At 42.2% G+C, this 21,339-nt stretch overlaps 1 protein-coding gene across 7 annotated transcripts in view; it reads right to left on the reverse strand.

Annotated features, from left to right (window-relative positions):
• Positions 1-21,339, reverse strand: part of ano10a (anoctamin 10a) — a 165,342-nt gene that overhangs the window by 94,979 nt on the left and 49,024 nt on the right. For all 7 annotated transcript variants that reach the window (XR_013300166.1, XR_013300167.1, XM_077599784.1 and 4 more), the window contains exons 5-6: positions 10,969-11,088; positions 2,825-3,009 (exon numbers count right to left, since the gene is read on the reverse strand). Coding sequence is in view for 5 of the 7 variants with exons in the window: in XM_077599784.1 (XP_077455910.1) it covers positions 2,825-3,009; positions 10,969-11,088 (305 nt within the window). In the remaining 2 variants the exon portion in view is untranslated. The remainder of the gene's footprint in view (positions 1-2,824; positions 3,010-10,968; positions 11,089-21,339) is intronic.

Genomic DNA, 21,339 nt, shown 5'->3' on the forward strand with positions numbered 1-21,339 from the left:
CCGGGCACGTCCGACCGGGAGGAGGCCACCGGGCCTACCTCGGACACGCTGGGCAGACTATGTCTCCCAGGCAGGAATGCCCTGGGATACTCCCAGAAGATCTGGATTAAGTGGCTGGGCAAAGGGAAGTCTGGGCTTCCCTGCTGAAGCTACTGCCCCTGCGACCCGACTTCGGATAAGCGGAAGAAGACGAGATGAGAGATGAGATGAGATATTTTAAAAAATGACTCACCGTGACTACATTGTATTCATATATTCATATACAGACGCTCCCCTACTTTCGACATTCGACTTACGAACAACGGTACATACGAACATGTCTGCAAATTGCGTTTGTCGAAAAATGTTCGTAAGTTCGATTTTGTATTGCGCGCCTTTTTCAGAGTAGTGCTTCTTTCCGCCGCTAATACCGACGCCTGGCGCTGTGAGCGCTCAGCTCACCGAGCATCCACCTTCCTCTGCCCAGTTCGTTGCAGTGCGTAAGTTGCATAAGTGCGTGACGTATCTCCAGTGCGCAAAGAACCTTTTTCATTTTTATCATGAAATATCTCGTGCAGCCATTATTCAATATGGTTGGTGAAAAGCGAAAGGCTTCTAGTGAGGGAGGTGCAAGGAAGAGGCAAGCCATTTCATTTGAAACGAGTGGCAATAATAACGAAGCTTGATGCGCGTGAGAGTGGTGAGCGTTGCACGGGCATACAACTTGAATCGTTCGACCGTCAGTACCATTTATAAACAGAAAGATCGAGCAGCAGGACCCAAATATTGAGCGTTGCACAAAGTTTGCAAATCAATTGAATGATGCCATACAGTGCTACCGCATCATTTATGATGAAAAAAAGAAGAAAACTGCAATCGTCGTTAGATCGCTTCTTTCGGCCAGTTTCTAATACATAAATCTCTCTCTCTCTCTCTCTATACAGTACTGTACATATTCTCTCCATTTTATTAAATGTTTTTTTAGTACAAAGCAATGCGTGTTATTTATACAAGCCTTAAACATACAAATGCACTTATATAAATCTTCAATATACTTATATAGGCCTTAAACATAAATTATAATACAAAATATAGCACTAAATCAACTTACAAACAAATTCAACTTATGAACAATCGCTCGGAACCTAACTCGTTCGTAAGTAGGGCAGCGTCGGTACGATTGTACCTCTACCTAGGAAATGAATTTGCTCCAGAAGTGTTTTCTAGACTTTAAATTTTCATAAGTAGAGATACATACTACATGTAAAAGCACTAATCTGTTCAAAGGTCCCCAATAATTTGCCCTGAAACCCACATTATAAAGGTATACCAATTTTGTATGCAATATGTGTGAACACAAACAAAAGAGGAAAAAAAGAAGACATTTTTCAATATGGTGGAATTACAAGTGCGTAGTTAAAAGACAATGAACTCTGGGTGAATTCCAACAACTCCTGAGAGGCTGGAGAAGGGAGATCAACATTCTGGGAGGCCATCTTGGATCAAGGAGAAGCAATAGCGGCAAATGATGTGATATCGGGGATTGTTTACGCCAAAAAGACTAAGACTGTTTAATGAAAGCCATATGTTCTAACATTATTTCTCTGTAATGGACACACCTATTCATTCTTAATAAATGGGGGAGCGCAGCATTCAAAAGATTTGGAAGGAATTTGGAGGAGACAGCGCTTCTTCCCCTCAACAGAACAAGCGAGTCTTCTGCTCTCTGACGCTATCACAAAATGTTAAGTTGACTAACTTGACATAAAATATCGATCCAACAAAGTTTGCCTTTTAAACTTTTCATTATTTTCCTAAAATGTGCCCTTGTTTGAAAGGTCGTTTTACATATATCAGAGATGCAACAGAGATTTATAAGTGTCACAGGTATTTATGTTTACTTGTCTTGGTCATTTGGATAAAATTGTGGATCAGTATCGGCAAAACATACCTTGAAAAAAATTTAAGTGGGTCGAAAGTCAAAAAGTCAGTCCCGAGCATAAAGGTGAGCCTGACTACATAGAGCCGGAACTTCTTAACCTAATGCACTAGCTCAGGTTCTCTTCGGGCCCCATTGGCGCAGGCCCGGTCATGAACCACTAGTCATTGTGCGCCACTTTTAAGGTGATGACTCTTCGCGTGGGGAGGTGTAACTTATTATATGCTCAAACTCTTCACACAACAGCTCAAGTGGGCTGATATCTGGTGATAATTATTAAAAATAAGAATAAATGTTTCCAACACTTGTTAATGTCTTGACCATGTTTACTTTTCATTTTCCAACTTATTTGAGAAATGAAAGCAACTTTTTACAAAAACAAAAAAATCTGTGTGACCTTTAAACTTTTAACCGGTGGCATTACCTTCATCATATGTGCACACAAAATTACATCAAAAGTTTAAGCATAACTTAGATCATAATGGATTTGGCTTCATTGATGTTTTACGATGCAATGACTGCAATCACCTTTGCAAGTCAAACCTCAATTCAAATGAGGGAATTTGAGATTGGTGATAATACGGACAAAAAAAACGCCATCAACTCAACTAAGGAGACCTGACTAAGTGACAATGTGGGTAACTTCTACACTTATGTACATAGTCAGCCAAACTGTTTTGTTTTAACAAAATCAATTGTATTCAATGATTTATTGATAATCCCAGCTATGTGGAAAAGTAGACAAAAAGCACCAAATAGAATAGCTTAAAAATGACATTCTGAAATTTTCAAAGAAAAATATAATAGCCATCAAAAGCTATAAATAAATAGGTGTAAGATTTCCTTTAATGATACCAAATAGGATATAACTTTATTCTAGACAGATAAGATAAAATGTTTTCCTACCTCAAGGAAGACAGTGCACCAGATAAGATTGAAAACTGCAAAGAAAACATATTTGTCATAGTTCTCCCAGTCAAAGGTGCAATAGAGCATCCCAAGAAGCGCCAGAGGTATAAGGGCCACTGTAGAGTATTCCAGGAAGCCAAAGTAGAGAGCCAGACCCTCTCCATAGTAATGTCTGATATCATCTGAAAGTCCAAAATAATGGATTTAACACAGCTGCTTTGACAGGCAGGGTGCATTATCTGTAGCTGTAAAAACTTTGCAAGGCTACATTGGAGTTTAAAATACTCCATCTGATGATTATATTGCAGTGTTTATTCAGGAAAAAAGCTGGATTGAAAGGAGACAAGAATAAATATCAGGAAAAGCAAAACAGCCATATGACTACAAGTACCGTATTTTCACGACTATAAGGCGCACATAAAAGTCTAAAATTTTCTCCAAAATATACAGGGCGCCGTATAATCCAGTGCGCTTTATATATGGACCAATACTAAAATTGTTATCACGATAAAATAAAATAAATCAGTCGATAGGACAACTACGGAAAGCGGCCCCAGACTCTACTATTTTCCCGTAGATAAAGTACTGCGCAGTGACTGCTGGGATATGGAGTTCTTAATACACCCAGTTCTTCAATACAGTTAGTATGACGGCGACCACACTAATTTGGTGCTGGCCGTCATTTCGGCTGTATTTACAAAAGAAATCCTGCCGCTAAATGTTGGCGTCAAAAGAGCATTCAAAGCTAGACTGTGAACTCTCTCACTCTCACTCTCACTCTCACTCTCACTCTCACTCTCACTCTCTCTCTCACTCTCTCTCACTCTCTCTCTCACTCTCTCTCACTCTCTCTCTCACTCTCTCTCACTCTCTCTCACTCTCTCTCACTCTCTCTCACTCTCTCTCACTCTCTCTCACTCTCTCTCACTCACTCTCACTCTCTCTCACTCTCTCTCACTCTCTCTCACTCTCTCTCACTCTCTCTCACTCTCTCTCACTCTCTCTATCTCTATCTCTATCTCTATCTCTATATATATATCTATATATATATATATATATAATATAAAATAACTCCGAGCTTGCCGTCATTCCCGGAGGCTTAAGAACGCCGAGACAAGATCTACGGGACAAGCCTGGTCCTTAGTAAAATCCCTCTCAGGCACCAAAAAACAACAATCTGGCGAGTCCCTGGTCTACAAGAACAAGGAGTACGTGAGTGACCGAGCCAAGGCAACAGCATTTATCAGGGAATATGCCTCGGTCAGCGGACGCAAGAGTGACAAGCGGAGCAGACAAGCAGTGCGTTCTCTACGTACAGCTACCCGCAGACTGCTCGGCTCACCGCGACAAGTCCTCGAGCTCCCGTTCACCGATACTGAACTGCAGACAGCGCTGTCCCAACTTAAATCGGGTAAGGCAGCTGGACCCGACGACATAGCCCCGGACCTTCTAAAAAATCTTCCGGCAAACATCCTTCCCGAACTACTCCATATCGTCAACACCAGCTGGCTAGAGGGCTGGTGTCCACAAGCTTGGCGAGTGGCCACCATCATCCCTTTCCTCAAAAAAGGGAAGTCACCAAAGGACGTTGGGAACTACAGACCCATTGCCCTCACCTCTACGCTTAGCAAAACGATGGAAAGGCTCATCGTGAACCGTCTCGCCTGGTGGTTGGAAGATAAATCAGAAGACGCTCCGAGTCAACCGCACGATAATCCAGAAAGAAGCGATCACTTTTTTCGACCAGCGAAAATGTCAAGGCGAGTAATGGCTGGTGGGAAAAGTTTTTGCTTCACCACAACTCCCACCGCCCGACGACTACTTGTCAGAGAGAGTACGCTGAGAAGATCGTGAATTACTTATTGTTCGTCGAAGAGAGTCGTCGCACCTCCAACTACACATGCATCTTTGCTGCCGACGAGAAGGCCGTTTACTTGGATTAATCGAACAGTCTTAACGTTGAGAATAAGACCACACTAATTTGGTGCTGGCCGTCATTACGGCTGTATTTACAAAAGAAATCCTGCCGTTAAATGTTGGCGTCAACAGAGCATTCAAAGCTAGACTGTGAACTATGTATATATCATATATATAATAACTCAGAGCTTGCCGTCATTCCCGGAGGCTTAAGAACTACAACCGCGGGACCCAGCGTTTTGGAAGACTCATTTGGGCAATTGTTTAAATCGGACACAGAAAATGAGGACTTTGATGGATTTGTGGGTGATGATGACGTGAGTAAGTTGTAAAATGTCAAAATAAAGTACAACCGAACTCAGTTTTGCTTCCGTTGCCTTTTTAAAAACGTGTTTTTAGCGTGTGGGTGTAGCGTGCAAGAACTATACAGTGGTACCTCGTCATACGACCGCTCATCATACAAAATGCTCGTCTTACGGGGGAAATTTCGATCGAATAATTCGCCCGTGATGCGGTCAAAATTTCGTGATGCGACCAAGCCAGGTGGCCATGGCATTTTTTTTTTGCATATCTTTCGTGTATAACAATATTTACGAGCACCGGATGAGTTATTCAGACCAGGAAACGCACAACTAGCCTGGGTAATGAAGTATACTCGTGCGCATAACGCCGACAGGCAATGGCACTCTATCATAGGCGCCATTCAAAGGGATGCGAACACAGATGCTACAAGCTAAAAGGAGCCGCTAGCCAGCGCCCCCGAAGCTCCCATGCGAATCCAACAAAACCACCCAGAGCTGCCACCCAGGAACGTGGCACCCTACGTTTTTCATCCAGCCGGAGATATTCGCACTGCCCCACACCTCCGGCTACCCCCTGGATGAACTAATCTGCGTTCCAGTGACAGCTCTAGCGCTGCTGAGGGTAATCCTCAGGCGCCTGAGGTGACCCAACAACAACATGAGCAGCGGCGGGGAGACAACAGTTGGAACCTTCACGAGGTGTCTCCCGAGAGGCCGCCCGCCGCGGCCTGCGAATCCAACACAACCACCCAGAGCTGCCACCCAGGAACATGGCGCCCTATGTTTTTCATCCAGCCGGAGATGTCCGCCCTGCCCCACACCTCCGGTTACTCCTCCTAAGGGCAGGCGACGTCGAGGAGAACCCGGGACCTTCCTGCCCAGGATGCTCGAAGACGATCCGTCGTGACTTCACCCCACTGGTCTGCAACGCTTGCCGACGAAATTTCCACAGGACCTGTAGCGGCCTGACCCGAACCCAGATAAAGAGTCATCAAGGCTTTCTCTGCGGATCCTGTTCCGGAAATGCCGTTGTGCCGTTACTTCCGCGCACAGCCTACGTGGGACCGAAAGAAAAATGCTGTGTCTGCAAAATCTCCTTCTCCCCTACCATCTCCCCCATCCCCTGCTCGAACTGCCCCAACAAATCCCACCGCTCTTGCTCTGGACTATCTCGCTCCCAAACTAATGCAAACTGGCTATGCCCGACCTGCTCACCACCCCTGACACAACAATCCTCCACACACCAAACAGCCATAACAATACACCAACCTATAAACGCAAACTGCCCCACCTGTAATAACAAATTAATCGTTTCACGCTCTCCCCTGACATGTAGATCCTGCAAACGTGGATTCCACCTCAAATGTGCCCCTGAAACCAGACACGGTTTAACCATACTTCGCAGGAACAATAACTGGTGCTGCCAGAGCTGTCTGAACCTGAAACCCTCCCACCCTCAACAACCCACAGATAGGATTGCCGATCTACCGGAGGCACGGAAAGCCGGTCTCACCATCCTTCAATGGAACTGTGACTACCTGGCGACCAAGACTACCGAACTGAAAGAGGTGACGGCACGTCTAAAAATTGACATCCTCCTCCTCCAGGAAACAAAACTGGGACTCGAAGACCCGACGCCTCAGCTCGACGGTTATAACGTGATTCGCCAAGACCGTGAGGGCTCAGGCACAAAACAGCGACGAGGCGGGGTCTCCTTGTCTACCTGAGATGCGGCATCCCCTACTCCATTCTTCCAGCTTCCCCATCAGGCCCCCTCGAACTCCAGCATATCCACATCCCCATCGCCCGCAGGCGGCACCTCTCACTGGTCAACGCCTACATCCCCCCGGCGACATCGGATTATTGTCCTGCCCCCCAAGATTTCTCCTGGTTAAACTGGCTCCCCACGGAGCATGGCCTGATCTGCGGGGATTTCAACGGGCACCACCCGACCTGGGATATACTTGCCAAGACAGATCCCAGGGGTAACGCAATCCATCAATGGGTCGATGACCATGACCTAACTCTCCTTAATGACGGCGTGTGGACACGGACTGCCAGATACCAACAAGGAGCAGGCATGAGTGCCCCCGACCTAACGATCGCTGACCCCACCACGGCCGAACATCTGCAATGGGAACCCATCGACGAGATGACCTCCGACCACAGACCGATTCTGATTAGGTGGAACCGTGCTCTCCGTGTCGAATGCCAACAAAGAAGAGTACGACCCAACTTCTCGAAAGCTGACTGGAAGAGGTATCGTACCATCCTCATGGATCGCCTACCCGTAATCTCCGCAGCAGCCACAGCCCCGGAAAAACTCTCCCTCTTAGTGCAACACATGAAAGAGGCAGCAGCACTTACAATACCGGTCAAAGTTATCCGCCAGAAGGAGCTCCCATGGTTGACACAGGACCTGAAGGACCTCATCCGCGAAAGGAATCGACTACGTTGAGACCTCCAACAAAATAGGAAAGAATGGATAGCACTCTGTCAACAGATCAAACAAAAAACCACTGAAGCGAAAAGAAACGCATGGCGCTTACACCTCGCCAAGATGGCCATGATGACGTGAGTAAGATGTAAAATGTCTAAATAAAGTACAACCGAACTCAGTTTTGCTTACGTTGCCTTATTAAAGCGTCTTTTTAGCGTGTGGGTGTTGCACGCAAGAACTCTATATCCCAGCAGTCACTGCGCAGTACTTTATCCAAGGGAAAATAGTAGTCGGGCTGCTTGGCGTAGTTAGTTGTATATATATACATAGATCACAGTCTAGCTTTGAATGCTCTGTTGACGCCAACATTTAGCGGCAGGATTTCTTTTGTAAATACAGCCAAAATGACAGCCAGCACCAAATTAGTGTGGTTGCCATCATACTAACTGTATTGAAGAACTGGGTGTATTAAGAACTCTATATCCCAGCAGTCACTGTGCAGTACTTTATCTACGGGAAAATAGTAGAGTCGGGGGCTGGTTTCCGTAGTTGTCCTATCGACTGATTTATTTTATTTTATCGTGATAACAATTTTAGTTTTGGTCCATATATAAAGCACACTGGATTATACGGCGCCCTGTCTATTTTGGAGAAAAAAATTGACTTTTATGCGCGCCTTATAGGCGTGAAAATACGGTAAGTATTTATATATAAGTATATATAAGTATATATATATATATATATATATATATATATATATATATATATATATATATATATATATATATACACATATTTTCAAGTAGGAGAACTTGCACAATTGGTGGTTGACTAAATACTTATTTGCCCCACTGTATGTGTACATATATGCATGCACGCACATAAGTAGGATAACTTGCACAATTGGTGGTTGACTAAATACAGTCGTACCTCATCATACGACCGCTCGTTATACGACATTTTCGTGGTAGGACGAAAATTTCGATCGAATAATTCGCTCGCGATACAATTAAAATTTCGAGATGCGACCAAGCCATGTGGCCATGACATGAGAGGCTGTTTATCATTGTAGCGCGTCTTTTTTGCCGCATCCCTTTCGTGTATAACAATATCTACGAGCACTGAACGATTAATTCAGACGAGTTTCTCCTACGCATCGACCACAACGCGCATGCGGGGGCAAAAAGAGGGCTTTCTGGGTGATGAAGTATACTCATGCACACGTCAATAGGCAAAGGCACTCTTTCTCAGAATAAAACTTCATTACCCACAATCAATACGTGGGTAAGCTGAGCTGTTGCATTTCCTGTTATTATTATCTAATACGAGGAGTATTATATTACTTCTCGTTCGCTGCTCCTAAGAACATCCAGCAGCACTGGCTCGCAATTCCCTCTTTGTAATATTTCTGGTCGCAACTCGCTCTCATAGGCGCCGTTCAAAGCGGTTGCGACCAGAGCTATTACAACGAGGGAGTTGCGAGCCGGTCCCCCTGAAGTTCTTATGAGCAGCGGAGCGATCGCTAATATGTACTACAAGACTATTTCTCGTTGGCAAGTGGTCGTGGGTTATCCTATTGTAAGGACATTTGTGTGCATCCTTTTCGGAATATTTTGAAGGGAATACGTAGTACAACAGCAAACGGCCCATCGATAGCGAACGTGAGGGTGGAGGCGTGGAAAACAACTAACCCGAAGAGAACGAAGGTTAAAAAAAAGATTCAAACAAAATTAGGAATCAGTTTTGTGTAAAGTTACATTAAATGTATGTTTGTGTGTCTGTATATATTAATCCAAGTTATTTTTAAATTTGTTTGTTCCGTTTACAAGTGCGTTGTCGTGAGACAACCCCCCCCCCCCGTGCATCTCTGTCTCTCGTCGGCGAAATCTGCCCAATTTTAGTTAGCTTAAACACATTTTATTACTATTAAACCACCAATTATGTGTTACTTTGTTAAAATATGGCGAATTAGAAGAAATGAAACATTTTTTCCAATCCATTATCCTGTTTTTGGTGTTTTTTCAGAGGGTTGGAACGAATTAATTTGTTTTCAATTCATTTCAATGGGAAACGTCCGCTCGAGTTACGAAAAGCTCGTCATACGATCTCAGTCTCGGAACGGATTACGATCGTATGTCGAGGTACCACTGTACTTATTTGCCCCACTGTATAGCAGGGAAGCCCAGACTTCCCTCTCCCCAGCATGCTTATCCACCAATCCGCCTGTCGTTGTCCCGCTCCATTCTTCTCTCACTTGCAAACAAGACCCCAAGATACTTAAATTGCTCCACTTGGGGAAGGAACTCATTTTTTTTTTTCGACTGAGGACAATTGCCTCTAATTTGAAGGTGCTAATTCTTATCCATACCACTTTACACTTGGTTGCGAATCGTTCCAGTGAGAGTTGGAGGTCATGGCTTAATGAAGGCAACACAACCACATCATCTGCAAAAACAGGGATACAGTAATCCCTCTATTATCGCGACTTCACTTATCGCAAATTCACTATTTCTATTTTTTTCCACTATTAATTATAAAAAAAATAAAAAGTTTGCAACCAGAAGTCAGATGAAAATTGCGGCGAAAATTGTGGCGGCAAATGGTCATTCATGCATTCAAATCCCTGTATACAAAATCCACAATGCAGGGACTGGTTTCATCAATTGACCGGTCCAATCAGACCACCAGCATCAAGGAATATTAGCGCAATTACAACATTGCCACATGTCCGTCGAACATCCAGAGTGCGATTGGGGACATGAAGGAGCAGAACTTAATTTCCAGCTGGAAGTTTGTGCCCACAAAAAAGTCACTGAGGACTTTAAGGGTTCAACCCTGAGGAGATTAAGGACTCCGCTGTTGATCAGGCAGTGGTGCTGGCTCGGTCCGTAGCCACCGAAGGATTTTCGAACATGACGGCGGAGGAGGTGAACAAACTGCTCGAGAGCCACTCAACACTTCCGACTGATGAAGACCTCATCGAATTGATGGAGTCGGCGAATGAGGGGGAAGAGGCAGCGGGCAACGAGGAGGGTCAGGAAGAGAATGCGTGCGTGAATTAAGACAGTGGTTTGTCTTTGAGAAATTTAAAGGAAGTCTTCGATAAGGCGCGCGATTTAAAACAACAGTCCAGGAGATTGACGATAACATGATCAGAGCCAACGACTTTGGAAATCATCAAGTCTTCTGATTCATGCTTCTCCTGGATCCTCACCCTCCAAACCCCTAAACACCCACTAAAGCCCTTTGTATTGTTTGCCCATCCCTGTTTCAGGGGCTAGTTTAAAAATTGTGGAGCAAGTTATGTTAATTAAATGAAAAATATGTTTCTGCTTACAAAAACTCTAAGTTACAAAACCATTTTTACAACGAATTAATTTTGTAAGTAGATGAACCACTGTGTTTTAAAATATTTTCAAAAAGGTATTCTTTAAGTCATTCATTGAATGTAATCACTTTTATTTTTATTTTTTCAAACTCACCAAGAGGCTGAAGGGATGTCTTAACCTTTTTGTACCACTTAAAAGAGAGTCTCTTGAGTTCTTCTTTGTTATGCAATGGAAACATTTGAAGCATGATTTTTTTAGACTGAAGTCTTCGAACTGAAATGACAACAACAACAAAAAATTGATTCATTAAGGGTGTGATTGTAATAGCTGAAGCATCCCGGTTGAAAAAGATGCTCTCTCAAACTGATGGTTTATAACTATTTCCTTTCTTTAGTAATAAAGTTTGGAATCTAGTTCAAGATGGTGGCGCCAATGCATGGAGCCTCAAACTCTCCCTACCTTGTTACTTTTTTCGTGTGTCTTTTTGCAAGTTGTTCGTCAATACCGGACTAACATCAACTACATAGATTTATTAAACATCGGTCTCCGGCACGTCACTGCGGTTTCTAGAAATTCCATCGCGCGCACAATATACTGAAAGAAATAGCAAGACTGGGAGGACCACTGTGAATTGTTATTAGATCTGGACGGCAAAGACGGCGTCGGGATAGGAAGCTGATGCTGTAGAGCGGGCCGTTTGACTAAACTTGGAAAATTAGCCGAGCCCACACCATTAGCTTTGTGAGGTGGGCCCACCCCGTTTGCTGAGTTAGACTTATCTACATTTCCATTAGCTGAGCCTACACGCCCCGGGGCTTACAACTCTTCAAGATGAACCAGTAGTTGGTGAGTGTCAGAGTGATTTATGCTGGCCTTATTACTGACAATACGGCCCATCACCTGCCCCCGCAGCACAATTTAAACCACGGAGGCTGCCGTTCAGGCAGTCGGCTACAGCTTCCCCAAGCATAAATAGGTTTAATCAGACAATGGGTTAAAGAAAATGGACGGTTGTTGTGAGACAGCCAATGAGAGCCCAGTATATGGTGGAGTGAGCTTTTAAGGTGAGAATCAATGCATCCGCGACAAAATGATGGATAAAGAATGCATGTAATTTTTGGGAGTTTTTGTAACTTGGAAATTTTTCTTATCTCGAGGCACTCATTTGCATATAAAAAGCTTTTAAAACTTCAAAATTTCGCACCACAAAGCATTCCTAAGTAGAGGTATGAATGTATTTAAGAAACAATCTATGGTCATCTATATAGCACCCTTAACAAAGCCAAGGTCCCACTAGGCCAAGGGTGGGCAAACCGGTCCTCGGGGGCCGCTGTGGGTGCAGGTTTTTTTGTTCCAACCGATACAGCACGGACTTTGACCTATAAGATTTCTGCAGAAAACAAGAAGCACCTGACTGCAACCCATTGATTGCCCTTGTAGGAGACCAGGTTGGTGAAAAGGTCTCCTCTTTAAGGGTTGGAATGAAAACCCACACCCACTGCGGCCCTTTGTGGAATAGTTTGCCCACCCCTGCACTGGACTAACTGCTTCTTCCAAAACATGCATTGATCTGATCTTTTCCAATAAGTGTGAGAGGATCCATAAGACGTTCAATATGAGTACATGTCTATCGGACCATAACCTCATCCTGTTCTCAAGAAAGTTTCCTAAAAATAGAAACTCATGCGCTCAGAAAACCTTATCAGAGCAGATTAGAGTACTACAAAAGGAGATCCCAAATTTGACTGAGGCACTAAGAGATATGAATTGGCATGATTATCTCCACCATAGTCATGACAATGACAGCTGCAAAATTTTCATGACCTTTACCCAAGACACGGTGTCTGCAATCACAAGAAAAATTAAAGCAAAACAATCAAAAATGAATCACCTCCCATGGTTAAATGAAGACGAGACCATGCTCTCAAAATATTGCTTAAAACAAAAAGGATCAATAATAGACAGACATTTCCTTCTCTAAGAAATAAAGTAATAAAATAAATTCGAACTGCAAAATCAAATGTCTTTTAAAACATAATTAGCACCGCAAAAGAGAACACTAAGGAGATCTGGAAAAATATAAAAACTGTCAAGAAATACTTCAAAGCACAGAGGAAAAAAGCAGAGGTAAGATCTTAAACCCAAGCCCAACCCGACCCGGAATTCAGATTTTTTTGGCCCGATCTTACCTCTAAAATAGAGGAACTACAGTTGAAGAACAAAACAATCAGTGAAAAAACTGTCCTTAAGCCTATTTGTCCGTGTTTTCTGAGAACTGTAGCGTCTGCCAGAAGGCAGCAGCTGGAACAGGTTGTAACCAGGGTGGTATGGGTCCCCGAAAATGTTCCCGGCTCTGCTGAGGTAGCGAGGGCTGGCAATGTCTTCCAGTGAGGGCAGAGAGCAGCCTATGATCTTCTCTCTCTCTGCATGGCCTTTTTGTCTGCTGCCGTACTTCCACCGTACCATACTGTAATTAAGTATGCCAGGATGCTCTCCACAGTGGCTCTATAGAAGATTACCAGAAGCTTAGTGTCCAAGTTGTTCCTCCTGAGTACCCTCAGGAAATGGAGTCGTTTCTGGGCCTTCTTCACCACTGCCGTGGTGTTGCTAGATCTGTGCTGCGTTTGAGAAAGTCCAGGATTATTTCTTTAGTTTTCATGGTGTTCATTGTGAGATTGTTCACCAAGCACCACAAAGACAGTTTGTTGACCTCATCTCTGTCGGCCGACTCATCCCCTCCTGAGATGAGTCCGACCACAGTGGTGTCATCGGCAAATTCGATGATGGAGTTAGACTGGTGGGTCGGTGTACAGTCGTATGTGTACAGGGAGTACAGAAGAGGACTCAGTAAACAGCCTAGAGGGGAGCCAGTGCTCAGTGTAATGGAGGAAGAGAGGTGGGGACCAAGTCTAACAGTTTGTGGTCGGTTGGTTAAGAAGTTCTTTATCCAGCAGCAGATGGAAGAGGATAGTACAAGGTGGGAGAGTTTGTCAGCCAGAATGTCCGGTATTATAGTGTTGAAGGCTAAGCTATTGTCAATGAAAAGCATCCTCACGTAGTTCCCATGGTGCTCCAGGTGGCTCAGTGCTGTGTGTAGAGCTACGGCAATGGCGTCCTCGGTGGACCTATTTGCTCTATAAGCAAACTGGTGAGGGTCAATTGAGGGAGGAATTGTATCCCTGATATGGCGGGCGAACAACTTTTCAAAGCACTTCATGATCACAGGCGTGAGTGCAACAGGCCTATAATCATTCAGGCTGTCAATGGTTGGCTTTTTAGGGACAGGGATAATGGTGGCAGATTTCAGGCAGGATGGAAGCTATATATTTTTGACCCAGCAGATTTGATCACTTTTTCTGTTAACCCATAATAAAGTCATAAAAGAACCAAACTTCATGAATGTTTTTTGTGACAAAGAAGTATCTGTTCCAATCACGCTATCAGAGAAAAATCAGAGTTGTAGAAATAACTGGAAACTCAAGAGAGCCATGACATTATGTTCTTCACAAGTGTATGTAAACTTTTGACCACAACTGTATGTTAGCACAAAAGGCAAACCAATTTTACCCAAAAAAATTGTTTAGATGGGCGGATATATTGAGCCATTGGAAGACCCATGTCTCAACGGGGTAGTATGGTATCACCCTTCAAACCCCATTATACCACTATGGATTTAACCAGTATTCAAAAAAAATTGTAGAGCGTGTTTTATGTGCTCAACATAATCCTAGTGGCAATTTATGACTGTAGCGTGTTTAATTCCCTAAATCAACATATCCATTTAAAAAATCCATATTGACTTCATTGAATTAAATAAAAGTGAAGGGAAGCAGGTGCAGGTTTTCGTTACAATCAATATAGCACAGACAATTTAACCAATGAGATTTCTGCAGAAAACAAGAAGCACCTGCCTGCAATCCACTGATTGCACTTGTAGGACATTAGATTGGTGAAAAGGTAACCTCTTAATGGGTTGGAATGAAATCCCGCACCCACTTTGTGGAATAGTTTGCCCAGTGGTGTGCCGTCAGGGCCTTCAGGGCCTTCTCTGCTGGCCTAAGAAATATCTGAATCACAGACTAATTATATTTTGCCCATGAATACTTGGGCAAAAATACTGCTACTGCTACTACTAACAGTGTCGGGCCGTCAGGGCCTTCAAGGCTTTCTCTGCTGGCCTAAGAAATATCTGAATCATACATTATATTTTGTCCATCAATACTTATTAAATAATTCCAAATTGTCTGTCAGCTTCCTTTCATTGCTTTCCCCCTGGTTGCACTGCTTCCAGATGTGTGTTTTCATATTGAAGCATTTAACCAATCACATTTCAGCCATTATTTGTTGCCAGGGTCAGAAATATGCCTCAAGGCCTTCACAATCCGTTCTGAAGGTTCTGCTGCATTAAACAAGCGTCGATAAGACTGTTGCTTTAACCAATCAGAATTCGATTTGGTCACACCAAAGCCTTCTTTCAGGGGTAGGGATACGTCATTGCCTTCTCGCAGGCGTAGGGATACGTCATCGCTTTCACCAGCTATGATTGGCTAGAGATAGAGTAGGCGGGCCAAAGCCAGAATGAGCGAGGCAGAGCTCGCAAACTCCACCCACAAGAGCCGACGGAGGAAAAGCAATGGATTTGGTTGCAGATTTGCTGACAAAGCCATTTTCTAGATGGACTTTTCCAGAAAAAATGGACATCATTAAGAAAAGGCGGTCAACTCCGAAGCTGGCAAGTCTGTTACAACCGGTTTGTCTGCCACTTTCAGTTCGCTAACTACGAGCGCTATCCCTGGCTTACGGAGTCCAAGGAACACTGCAAATTGTATTGCTGGGAGTGCTTGTTATATATATATATATATATATATATATATATATATATATATATATATATATATATATATATATAGAGAGAGAGAGAGAGAGAGAGAGTACCGTTGCTTGTAAGTGTCTGGCAGTGCTTTGGTGTCTCGTTGCTGCTTTGGTATATAGATGATACGGATATAGGATACGGATTAAGCTCGTATCTCGAGGTACCACTGTATATATATAAATATATATATACATATATATATATATATATATATATATATGCATATGCATATGCATATGCATATGCATGTATGTATATATATATATATATATATATATATATATATATATATATATATATATATATATATATATGTATATATATATTTATATATATACAGTGGTACCTCGAGATACGAGCTTAATCCGTCCGGGACTGAGCTCGTATGACAAGATTCTCGTAACTCGAGCGGAAGTTTCCCATTGAAATGAATGGGAAACAAATTAATTTAGGTACCGTATTTTCTCGATTTTAACGCGCACTCGAAAATAACACGCAGGTAATTTTGGGCCAAAAACATCTGGAAAAACGCAGTAATCGAATATAGTGCGCACCTAAAATTTCCCGCTGACGAAAATCAGAAATCTTACCTTTTTTTCTTCGTTTCACGATTGTTTTGTTCAAAACCGGATAGAGAAATCTTCAGGTACGAGCGTGTCGAGTGTCGTGCATTACTTTCTCTTAACGAGGGTATGGGGACTTAAAAGACTTCAAAGGGACAATCAATTATGTGCGTTGAACTTGATTATGTGAAAAGGGATACATAGAGTGGACAAACATATCATGTAGACATGTTATGTTGCAATACCTTTTAGACTTCCTTGAACATTGACTACATGCAGACGATTTGAAGCCGGAATCCTTGTTGGTTTTTTTCATGATTTTCAGGGCGAGGATACGCAGCTCGACTGTGTTGATGGCACACCCTGCAGCTCTTCTCTCAGCAATCGTTTTAAGAAGTTCTTTCTCTAACTCTGGGAACATTGCTTTTCTTCCACGTCCTGATGCTTTTGCTGTTGCTTTTTCTTTCAATAATGGGTCTTTCTTCTTCCTCCAACCACGGATGTTAGCTTCACTAATATCGAATTTTCTTCCAGCTTCTCTGTTGCCCAATTCCTCTGCCACTTTGATGACTTTTCTTTTGAACGCTGCGGTATAACTTGCTCGTTTTGATGCCATGTTGCTTGTACAATGTCCAAAACTGAACTGAGAGAGGGTGAACTGAGACGAGTACGAGGCTAGAGGGGGGCAGTGGTGGTCTCGGCTTTCCGATTTTCGATCGGCTTCACGAGATGACGTAAAATCCGTGCGTCAAAGTGAGTTTGACAATGCTTTTTTCGATCGAAAATTTGTAATTTATTTTAGTTATTGATTATAACACGCACCCCATCTATTGGAATTAATTATATAGCAAAAATCTGCATGTTATAATCGAGAAAATACGGTATATATATATATATATATATATATATATATATATATATATATATATATATATATATATATATATATATATATCAGTGGCGGGCCATCAGGGCCTTCTCTGCTGGCCTAAGAAATATCTGAATCATATTATATTTTGTTCATCAATACTTATTATTCCAAATGGTCTGTTAGCTTCCTTTCATTGCTTTTCCCCCTGGTTGCACTGCTTCCAGATGTGTGTTTTCATATTGAAGCATTTAACCAATCACATTTCAGCCATTATTTGTTGCCAGATCAGATCTGCCTCAAAGCCTTCACAATCAGTTCTGCGGGCTCTGCTGCATTAAACTAGACTGTTTCTTTTAACCAATCAGATTTCGAGTTGGCAACCCCACAATGCTTTTTCATACGCATTAGCATTTTGCTGGCTGGGATATGTCATTGCTTTCACCAACTATGATTGGCTAGTAGGCGGGCCAAAGCCATAGTGAGGTTTTGGGATCACAAACTCCACCCACAATGGCCGACAGAAGCAAGAAAAACTGATTCCGTTTGCTCACAAAGCTATTTTCTAGACGGACTTTTCCAGAAAAAAATGAACATCATTAAGAAAGGGCGGTCAACTCCGAAGCTAGCAAGCCTGTTACAGCCGGGAAAATGGTGTGTGCGGCACTTTCAGCGCGCTAACTTAGTTCCACAAGCAAATAGTATATTGTTGTGTTGATTTAATGCTATTTTCAAAACGGACTATGCCGGAAATATGACAGGACAGGCTCAACTTTCATCATTAGCTTCGATGGTGATAGGAAAGAAGGAAGAAAGAAAGGAGGATGGATATTGTGTACAGTTAAAAAGGATTTTTGGTGAGTATAATATGGCTATATTCCTAAATAATATTTCAATTGTGGGCCCGGTTCTGATATCTGAAAAGCTCCAGTGTTTGTATTTAATCACTAAATGCTGCTAGGATGTGGATTTTACCCCAGTTTAATTTTTGCCGTTTCGCCATTGACGTCCATCGCTGTCTTTTCCCGAGGAAATCACCCCCCTGGCCTGGTTGTAACGTCTAAAAAGCTCCAGTATTTGTATTCAGTCAATAAATGCTGCTAGGAAGTGGATTTCACCTAATTTTAGTGCATTTTTTTTCATTTCACGTATGGATGTATCGACGTTCATCGCTGTCTTTTTTACCGGGGAAATGATACTCTGGGCCTGGTTCTGATGTCTAAAAAGCTCCAGTATTTGTATTTAATCAATAAATGCTGTTTTCGGCTGGATTTTACCCCATTTTCGGGCAATGTTTGCCCGTACGCCATTGACGTTCATCGCTGTCTTTTCCCGGGAAAATCGCCCCCCTGGCCTGGTTTCAATGTGTGAAAAGCTCCAGTATTTGTATTTAATCATGAAATGCTGCAAGGAAGTGGATTTAACCCCATTTTTGTGCATTGATTTATTGATTATTTTTATGTGTCGCAGCGCTAGCTGCAGTAGAGGTTTTATAGCCATAAAATAGTTTTCGAGGGTTGGATTGATACGTTGAAGGCGCTACGAAAAAATGCACCGACCGCCACTGACACTGATGATGGAATAATCATTATTATAAATGTGTTTGCAATGAATATAAAGCCTTATAATATACATGCTTACTATATTAATCAATATATTTGCTCATCCTAAATGTGTAACTATATTAAACAATATATATATATATATATGTGTTGATCGCTTTCAACGAAGACAAACGCTTATGCCAAGGTCGCTCTCCAGGACAGCTGGGATCAGCGAGAGATACAAGTACGCAAAGACATAAAACAATACACTGAGTTCTTGCTCCGAGGACTGAGTACTGGAAGATACACCTCAACCTTTTCCCCAGAAATTATTATGCTTACTGGTGCAAATAATAATGCCGTTGTTTTGCTTATTGTGCAAATTCTTACGCAGGTGTTCCGATAAAAACAGATTGTTGTGACAGTGTTTTTATAACCTTCATGATGTTATTCGGTTGAGCTTATACAATTGTTCAAAACAGCAGAGACAGTTGTTTTTGCGTATGCAATTGTTTAAATCAGATTACCTTTGAATGTTTTGGTTATGTGCCGCTAAATGGACCGAAGAGTATTCCGCTCGTCAGAATGCACTGGGGACTGAGACGGCGTCACATTGCATCTCCTTCGAAGTTGTAAGCAGAATTTGTTGAAAGATGTTTTTCCTTTTTTAATTAAATATTACTAATAATGATTTAAAAGGTTTGAATCATTATTCCAACATTTGGTCCTTCGAGCCGGATGTTGACGACAACATTTGGTCCTTCGAGTAGCCGGGGTCAACACATCGATAAGGAATCCAGACGCTGCAGTTTAATATCTGGAGTGACCGTGCACGGCGAGAATCCCTTTTCCAGGCTGGACTATTTCTCAGCAGCGCCTGTTTTCTAATCGGTTGACGACTATCCTCTGGGTAAGCATCTTTCGACATTTCTGCCGAGTCCGCGTGTGATGGCTGCATATTGTTGACGGGATCCAAAATGCGCGAAGGGCATCACACGCGAAGGCCTTATTTTGAGAAGTAAGGCTCGCATCCTGGGGATAGCGATTTTAAAACCCTGCGAATACTAGTCACTAGCAGGTGGACACGTTGTGTTCTATAAACGTCGACGGTGTTTGGGTGTGTGTGTAGTTGTTAAAAAAAACCTAAAAAGAAAAATAGGTACTACGGGGATACACACAAATCCACTCCAAAAATGGGTGGTGCAAACAGTAAAGCGGCTATTGACGTCTGCCGTGTAAAGATTGGATTGTTGAAAATCAAAGCGCTACAAGGGTTAAACACCTAAACTTATGGATAAATAAATATGGATTTGCTGGCCAGCTTAATATGATGATATAGTTGGATATCGGGAGAGTAATTAATTTAGTTTATTAATTTAGTCTTCTCTAAAAAATAATTGCTCACAGGAGGCACAGGAGGGGAAGCATTGGGCACAAAGAAAAGAGAGCACTTTGGAATTTGTAAACAAAAGATAAGGATGCTGCTTCTGCAGCGAGCATGAAGGTCAATGTCTTTCGAGGTGATAGAAAATCTGTTTGGCAAAGATTGATTTGGGGAAAGCTTTGGAATTGGGAATAATACTATTATTATTATTTTATTTTCTTTTTTGTGAAGTTCAAAGGGCTCTTAATTGAAGAGAGCTAGTTTTGGAGGATAAAACGATATTATTACTGTTTTTGAATGGTTGGCTGGTTAAAGAAAAATGAATGGATTTTTTTACAATATTATGGCATATTGGTTACAATTTGTGGGTCCTTTATTAAGCATTGAAAATTGTAATTAGGAAATGCCTAGTGAAAGGTGGATTTCTCTAATTTAATTATTGTAGATTTTTCTTGTGGTAACGGGAGCTATAAGAAATGGCTTTATCTTAAGTAAACATAGTATGGGGTGATTTACAAATTATGTTTTAGGTACTAAGAGTTATTTGGTTGTTAAAGGAATCAGACATGAATTTAACAATGCAGAAATGGCATGAGAAATTTCATGGCATTCATCCAAATTGTTAGGTAAATTGAACCTGGCTGGGGTAGATAAGATAATTGGTTAAGGATAGGCATAGTTTCCCTAGAAGAAACATGGAGCGTCTTTCAGTGCACAAAAGACGTTCCCTGTTTGACCTGAAGGGGGCGTATGCTTTGGTATAGGTCATATTGATGACTATTGGGACGTTATTACTGTCTATTGCTTTAGGGGCATACACATTAAGAATTTAGCCAAAACTTACTGCATTGCAATTATGGGGTTCATACACCTAAATGTTACGGTGATAACGATTGGCAATAACAAGCTTAGATAAAGGGGAATATCTACAAAAAAATCTAAATTCAGGTGGGGCCTTTCATGGTGGGATGGGTTGACTAGAATGGGCAAAATTCGTTAACATTGAAAGGGGGTGTAACTTAATCCAGAACATGGAGATAAAGTTTTACAAACGGTTAAAATACAAAAAGGGGGTGTGTGTGTGTTTCAATGTGTCACAACTTTTCCGTTATTGCATTATTGGCGAATAGTTAATCACAGCCACTCGCATGGCAGTCTACATGCTGACTGACTGGGGTAAGGGGCGGTGGCAATTGAACAAATTTCTATTTTTAGATATGTGGCATGTGAATCTAATACATTAATTATCTAGTTTCTTCAGGCATCACTCTTGATGATTGGGGGAGCACTCT

This window comes from Stigmatopora argus, chromosome 4 (genome assembly GCF_051989625.1).
Source record: "Stigmatopora argus isolate UIUO_Sarg chromosome 4, RoL_Sarg_1.0, whole genome shotgun sequence".
Classification (NCBI taxonomy): domain Eukaryota; kingdom Metazoa; phylum Chordata; class Actinopteri; order Syngnathiformes; family Syngnathidae; genus Stigmatopora; species Stigmatopora argus.